The sequence below is a fragment of the Sinocyclocheilus rhinocerous genome, unplaced genomic scaffold, assembly GCF_001515625.1.
Source record: "Sinocyclocheilus rhinocerous isolate Xijiao unplaced genomic scaffold, SAMN03320098_v1.1 scaffold11, whole genome shotgun sequence".
Lineage (NCBI taxonomy): Eukaryota > Metazoa > Chordata > Actinopteri > Cypriniformes > Cyprinidae > Sinocyclocheilus > Sinocyclocheilus rhinocerous.
The window spans coordinates 316,704-324,944 of NW_015625587.1; the positions used below are offsets into that span (position 1 = coordinate 316,704).

Genomic DNA, 8,241 nt, shown 5'->3' on the forward strand with positions numbered 1-8,241 from the left:
GAATAGAACCCATTATAATCAGTGATGTTGTCTACACTGGATGCAGTAAACTGATGCCTCATTCTATTTATGACTTGCTGACACAAAGTTCAAATGATTTTCAACGGTCGCTTTGTCGCATCCTGTTGCGGCGCTGACACGGTGTCAGCATAGTTTGTCAATACAGTCAGTAATGTAGCAGATTGAAAAGTTAGTATCTTTCTGCAGTCCAATAGACGGCAGTGCGGTGGTGGCTTGAGTCTGTTGAATGGTGATTTAACGCTACGTTGTCACCTAGTTGGAGAGACTCAATGCTTTAAATTTTTTTGGCTAGTAGAAATTATGAATGGCCGGTAACTTAAATATTTAGTAGCCAAATTGGCTGGTGAATGAAAAAGTTAATTTCAAACCCTGACTGTATTCTATATACAGTACCAGTCAAAAATTTGGACACACGAATGGGAAGTGTCCAAACTTTTGACTATACTGTAATACAATATAGCCTACACATAAAGAATATCGGCCGATATATCGGTAGCGGCCTTTTTTTACACCCTAATATCGGTATCGGCCCCCAAAAAAACCCATATCGGTCGGGCTCTAATCTCTACTCTTTTGATGTATTCTTTAGGATGCTGGCCAGTTCAAAAGGTTTTTAAAGTCATCACCATATTCACAAAGTTGTTATATTTTATTATTGTTAATATTCAACATATTACCCAACCATATATATTTTTACTTGAAGTAATATGGTATACACTACTGTTCAAAATTTGGGGTTGGTAAGGTTTTTTTTTTTAATGTTTTTGAAAGAAGTCTTAAACTATAATAAAAAATATTATTACATTTAAACATTAAAATGACTGCTTTCTGTTTTTATATAATATTTTTATACTTAAAATGTATTGCCGTGATGGAAAAGCTGAATTTTTATCATCATTACTCCAGTCTTCAAGGTCACATGATCCTTCAGAAATCATTCTAAGAAGTTAATTTGGTGCTCAAGAAACATTTCTTATCAATGTTAAAAACAGAAACTTACTATATTTTAGGGCTGCACGATAAATCGCATGCGATATTTAACGCGCATCTTATCAGTAAAGCCGGTTCTGTAATCAGCGGTAAATCTCCATCACCACGTTCATATTCGCGCGATTTTTTGCGCAGCTCGTCAGTGAACAACGGCTATGTGTAGTTAATGCTGCTCAATGTGAAAGCCTGCAGGTGATGGAGATTTACCGCTGATTACAGAACCGGCTTTCTGACAAGATGCACGTTAAATATCGCATGCGATTTATCGTGCAGCCCTACTATATTTGTGGAAACCATTATGCATTTTTTGAGGGTTCTTTGAATAGAAATCTTTTAGCATTTACATATAAACTTTTTGTAACATAAATAGCTTTGTCACTTTCGATCAATTTAATGCATCCTTGATGAAAAGAAGTATTAATTTCTTTCAAAAACAAATCTTACTGACCCCAGCATTTTGAACTGTGTTTAGATATGATATGATATGTTTTGTGTAGGTGAACGCTGGAGAGGAGTTTATTTGGCTGCTTGGTAAACATGTATTAAGCTGACCTTCAGGATTTCATTTTTCATGTTGAATAGATTTTACAATCATGGAACAACGGGCATTATGGATGAAAGTATGCTTAATACTTAATGTTTCTGAGGTCATTTTTATTTTTTTATTTTTTGTTTTGAACATACACGGAGGGGAATTATGATAGAAAAGACAGCATACACTTTTATTTCTCTCTGTGAGTGAGCTTTGTCCTCAAGTATGGTAAGTAATTGGTGAGTTGTAAGTCTATTGCTAGAATGAAATACTGTAATTGAATTAGTGTTGGGCGATATGCCCAATTTTCATATCGTCCTATCGTCAGCCGGTGAGAGCAAGATACACGATATTATCGTGCTAATTTATGTAATTATTTACTTAGTTTCGTTGCGGGAAAGTGAACCAACTCCAGCGTAAGGCTAAAACAGCCTAATGTTTTTAATATAACTGAATTTGTATTTAACATGATAACAAATTAAACTGTATGATGAATACATCTTTTATACTTACATCGCACGTAGATCTGCACTTTGTTATTTATGATGAGAGAATTCGCGAGTCAGAATTCAGTTAGCGTGCGCTGAACAACGGAATTCCGCTGTTTCAGTGATGACTCATCTGAACGCCTCTGATTGGCCATTGCATTCATAAGCTCAGCATAATCGTGTGAGATTGGTTAAAACGCGCAATACTGTAAAAACGCGGAAAAAGAAATCAATAATGCAACCAATAAGCCATACTATAAATTAGATAGTATTACTAGCCTAATAATAATAATAATAATCGTCTTGCTATCGTCAAAGGCATCAGCCACAGGCGATATCTCTGACTATCGTCGATACACGATACTATCGTCTATCGGCACAACCCTAAATTGAATGCAACATAAGTAATTAAATTGCATTTACTTTTAACATAGAAGAGAACAGAATGTAGTCTCATTGCTGTCCAGCTGTTATAAAGATGTTAATTTAATTAACATTCACTTGCTAATATTTAAATAATGTTAAATACACGTAGTAAAAAAAGTAAATATTTAAGGACACACAAAAAATATGAATATAACTTAATGTACATTAGTGTTAATTTTGTCCGCTATTTTCATTTTAGTCTTAGTCTTAGTCCCGGGCTAAAATGTCCTTGTTAGTTTTTATCATATTTAGTCAACCTTATCCTATTTAGTTTTAGTCAAGTTTTAGTCGACTATCCCCTGGTTTCACAGACAAGGCTTAAGCCTAGTCCTAGACGTAGTCTTAAATGTAAGTCTGAGCTGTTTCAACTGAAAGAAACTTGCACTGACTGATCTTAAAACATGTCAGTGCTTTTGTTTTGTCTTAAGATGCACACCAGTAATGCTTTTTTCTAAGGCATGTTTATAAAAATTACTTAAATGTCCTAATTAAACTATGGCCTAATCCTGGCTTTGGCTAAGCCCTGTCTATGAAAATCGCTAAACTCCAGCTTGTTTGTTTTTCGGATCATCTGCGGCAGCTCTTCCGCAATGAGGAGCGAGCACGTGCACATGGTTGCCAGATTGCTCTTAGTCATGGGAAAAAAGCTCGTCAACGAACATTTTACGTCATAGTGTTCGTTAACGAAATTAACACTAATGTACATGCAATAAAGTTGTCATCGCTTGTGGGGATTGAAGTAAAAGGAAACTGAAGACTCTTAATTTGTATTTTTGCATTTAATGTGTTAGCAAGCGATCAATGTTTGAATCAGTCAGATTGCCAATGTGAAAGACCATAAGCTGATGCAGTTAACATAGTGCCATGTTCTGCATTTATCAGAAATGAATGTTGGAAACTTGCTGTATTTAGTTTTTCATCTGTTTGTGCAGTTGTTTTGTTCCTATATTTGCTAGTTTACAACAAAATGACTGATATTCCAGCTCCAATATTTACTTGACCCCCCTCATATTGGACTTCTATGCACCAGCACTCATCTCATTGCAAGTCAAGCTGGACCTCTCCTCACATGTCATTAAGCCCTGTGTCATTCATTCGGTGCCAAGATTGCCGTCTTTTTTCGAAAAAAGGAAAAGCTGGCTTGGCCGAGGCTCAAGCAGAGCTACAGCTGGGATGTGTTAAATATTCGGCAGACTGCCCTCCATTTGAAATGAGTTATATATAGCACTGTTGACTTCCTTAACTAAGGCTGAGCAAGGTAACGGTCAGGTTAATAACCGTGGGATTAAAGCATGTCAACATATTCTGTTACACCAAATACACAAAATAATTATCTTTAAAAAAGCATCATATGACCCCTTTAATAAATAATTACAAATGTGATGCTGGACAAGGTCACACTTGCAGGTACAATAACTACATTTTATCCATGCCTTATTATTTAGGGAATAGAAAGGATAAAAAGTTGTAGGACTATGTAGAGGTATATTGTGTACAGGTAATAAATAAAACCCATCTCATCTTCTTTAGCAATAAACTCTCTCTCCTTGTTTTGATATTTATTAATGTAAACTCATATTAACAATATCAGGGGAATTTTAAAATGATCAGAAATTTCTGATGATTCTACTAATGCTGAGTGCTAAAACACTTCACCGTTTTGCCACATTTATATCTCAGGCCGTCTTTTCTGTCTTACTGATGACATTTTGTAAATTTTTAAAAAGTAGCTATTTAAAACTATACGTTCTCATCCTTTAATCAAGAACAACTGGAGAGGTAATGGAAATTCAAGTCACTCAAGTTTACTTTAATAAGGCTTAATACAACACAGATTGCTTCAAAGCAACTTTACAGCAATAAACAGGAAAAACCGTGTCCGTGTCAAGTTCATTTATCAAAAGAAGTGGAAGCCTTGTCTGTAGCATGTCTCAATGAAAGGAAGTGTTTCTCTTTGTCTATTTACCCGCATGATATACATCGACGTGGGGAAATACCATGAGTGTAATGATCTTTAGTGCCATCCTACTTGTTTCCGCAGATGCCTAGCACTGTTGACTTCCTTAACTAAGGCTGAGCAAGGTAACGGTCAGGTTAATAACCGTGGGAATCGGCAGCAGAGGGTTATTTGCTGTCTCTCTTTTTCCTTCTCCTTTTTCCACTATCGTTTCCCCCTCTGGCTGTTCTCTCTTTCTCTTCTCTTGTGGTTTCTTGCATTTTTATTCTGTCCTTGCTTGCTATTCTTTCATTTCCACCCTGGCTTTTTAAAATCAAATTCTCAAGTGTGGGAGTGCAGTAGTACAGAATATTGGTTTGATTTAATGGTTTTGTCCTTGAGTTTTTAAAAGCTTTGTAGATGTCTTTCTGTTAAACTCAGTTTATGTTTCTCTGTCATTATTTGTGAGATACCTCACTCTCGAGGTAAATCATACTAAATCATACTGTCACTCTCGTTTCACAGACTCCAGGCTCCATGGATCAAATGGGGAAAATGCGCGGCCAGCCTTATGGGTCAGGTGGGCCTTACTCTCAGCAGCCCCATCAAGGGCCTCCTACAGGGCCCCAGCAGGGGCCTACTTACCCAGGCCAGGGCTACGGGCCCCCTGGCCCTCAGAGATACCCTATGGGCATGCAAGGGCGTGTGCAGTACAGCCAGCAGGTTAGTGCTCTTTCTCAATGTTTTAAGGGTTCACAGTTTGAATATGCTGCACTGTTGTAGTTAAATGAGTGAATATCCTGGTAATTATAAGTTGTGAAGCTAATTATGCATATTTTGTAACCTATTGCAATGTGCCTTCTCATTTGATTAGAGGTGGGGGAAAATACAGAATTGTTTTGCAGTGTTCTTTAATCATGATTTTGGTGTGCTGACATCAATGTGTCATTTTTTTAAAGTATAGTTTAGCAAGCTTTTTAAGATTTTAAAGTGAATTTAGCAGCATAGATACACAGACTCGCTGTTTTCAAGAAAGAAGGTTCAAGGGGAAAAAACCTTTTGTATGAAGTCAGTTTGCTAATAGTGTAACGTGAAATTGCAGTCAAATGAAAAATGAATATTAACACTGATGCATGTAGAAAACTTTGTAGTAATAATAAACAATTCAAGATGTGATGTTACAATCAAACCATTATTATCTTTGACCTTAACCTATAATTCTATAGTTTTATAAATTATTTATTACAACCTAAATTCAACATTGTTTTCAAATGTTGTTAATTGTTATGCACCAAATATTGCCTGGATATGCTCTGTTTAACTTTCAGAATGCACCATTTTGTGGAAAAAAAGAAAGCATGAGAATTGTTATAGTTATTATTTATTATTAATCGTTTAGTTATTATTCGAAGTAAAACGTTTTTTGGGGCTTTAATTTTTAAGGTTAAATCAGTGTATCATAGTGTTTGGTGTTACAAAGCTTGACAAAAATAGCAATATGTAGTCTTAATAATAAATAAATAGCCATTCCTAGTCTTAAAGGGGTCATATGATGCGATTTCAAGTTTTCCTTTCTCTTTGGAGTGTTACAAGCTGATTGTGCATAGATAAGATCCCTGAAGTTGCAAAGACTAAAGTCTCAAAACCAAAGAGAGAGTCTTTATCAAAGTTAAGACTCTGCCACGCCCCCCTAAAACGGCTCATTCTAACACGCCCCCACATATCTACCCCACTATGTGGAAATATTTGCATAATCCCGCCGCAAATGTGCACGCAAAGAAAGAAGGCATGGTGTCAGTAACCGCAGTTAGTGTTGAAGCAACCATGTCAGGGAGACGCTGTGTGTTTCAGTGCGAATGTTTCTCTTTGTCTATTTACCCGCATGATATACATCGACGTGGGGAAATACCATGAGTGTAATGATCTTTAGTGCCATCCTACTTGTTTCCGCAGATGCCATCATATGGACAGCAGGGACCAGGCGGTTATGTGCAGCAGGGGCAGCAGCCCTATTACGGCCAGCACGGTCAGGGGTCTCACTCGGGGGGCCAGCAGCAGTCGCCATACCCCCAGCCTTCCCCTGGGCAACCAGGAGGTCAGGGACCTTATTCACAGCAACCTCATGGCCCCCAGTCATCTGGCCCACATGGACAGGCTGGCCCTCCTTACCAACAACCCCACATGCCCCAGCAGCCACAGGGGCAGATGACCAGCCCTTCGCCGGGCCCGTCGCAGTCCCCATACTCGCAGTCCTCAGCGCCACCCCAGGCCAGCCAGTCTCCCTATCCACAGCAACAGGTGCCTCAGTCCCAGCCCTCGCAGCAGGGGAGCTCCCAGGCTCCTCCTGCATCCCAGCCCAGTTACCCGCCTGGCCAAGTCCCCCAACAACAACAGCAGCAGCCGGCGCCAACATCACAGCAGCCACCGCAGACACCCACACCTGCTTCTCAGCCGCCCGCGGGACACGGACAGATGCCGCAGGGACAGCCCACATCATACTCTCAGAATCCCCCACAACAACAACAGCAGCAGCAACAATCGCCATTTCAGCGTTTTCCTCCTCCTCCTCCTCCTCAGGTAACTTAAGCTTTTTGCTTTCGTATTAAAGTGGTGGTTCAGGGTGGATGAAAATGAGAGAATAAAAGTGAGAGACTGTCCTGGAGCAGTGGTTATAAGTATAGGTAATGCTTTACAATGAAATTTAGTTAACAGTTAATGCATTAAGTATCATGAATTAACAAAGATCAACACTTCTACAGCATTTATTGTCATTGGGTAATGTTAATATTCTTATATACTAGTGTTCAAAAGATTTGGGGTCAGTAAGATTTTTATTTATTTATTAAAATGTTTTTTTTTTAAGAGGTTGATACTTTCAGCATGGATTTATTAAATTCATAAAAAGTGACAGTAAAGATATTTATAATGTTGCAAAACATCATTTGATTTCCAAGTAAATGCTATTCTTGTGCCATTCCTGAAAAAATGTATCATGTTTCCACAAAAATTTTATGCAACACTGCTGTTTTCAGCATTGATAATGTTACTTGCACACCAAATCAGCACATTAATAATTTTTCAAGGATCATGTGACACTGAAGACTGGAGTAATGGCTTTTCCATATTCAGCTTTTCCATAACAGGAATAAATTGCATTTTAAAATGTATTAAAATAGAAAACAGTTATTGTAAATTGTAAAAATATTTCACAGTGTTACTCTTTTAACATTTTTGATAAGATAAATGCAGTCTTGGTGAGCATAAGATACGTCTTTGAAAAACATGAAAAAATCTGACTCCAAACTTTTTAACAGTAGTGTCTTATTTTCTAATAATAATATATTGAACATTAGTTAACAGTGAACAATAGTACATTTATTTAATTAACCTAACAGTATTTATTAATCTAGTTTAAGAAAATAAATTAAAAAAATTAAATCAAAGTCAAAATTAAATTAAATGTTAGTTTAAACCTAAAACATTAACTAATGATAAGAAATATAACCTTATTGTAAAGTGTTACTAAAGTATCTGCCAAATAATGTGTAAATGCATACATTTTCTACATTGGATGGTATTTTTCATTCCACTAACCATGTTTATTTGTGAACCTATGCAAATTTAAAGGTGGGATGTTAATAGCATGTTTAATATTCACTTTGTAGGGCTGAACGATTTTGGAAAATAATCTAATTGCGATTTTTTTTTTTACCAATATTGCGATTTAATATGTGATTATTTTTTAAAGCTCGTTAATGTTCTGTATTATTCAACAAAGACAAGCTATAAATAATTGTATAGTATGACCAACACAATATTAGATAGATTAAACATAAATGTTCTTTTCT

General features: G+C 36.9%; 1 protein-coding gene across 2 annotated transcripts in view; it reads left to right on the forward strand.

Moving 5' to 3' along the window:
• Positions 1–8,241, forward strand: part of LOC107755275 (AT-rich interactive domain-containing protein 1A-like) — a 34,129-nt gene that overhangs the window by 10,567 nt on the left and 15,321 nt on the right. For both annotated transcript variants that reach the window (XM_016572024.1, XM_016572031.1), the window contains exons 3-4: positions 4,919–5,116; positions 6,347–6,970. In XM_016572024.1, coding sequence (XP_016427510.1) covers positions 4,919–5,116; positions 6,347–6,970 — 822 coding nt within the window. The remainder of the gene's footprint in view (positions 1–4,918; positions 5,117–6,346; positions 6,971–8,241) is intronic.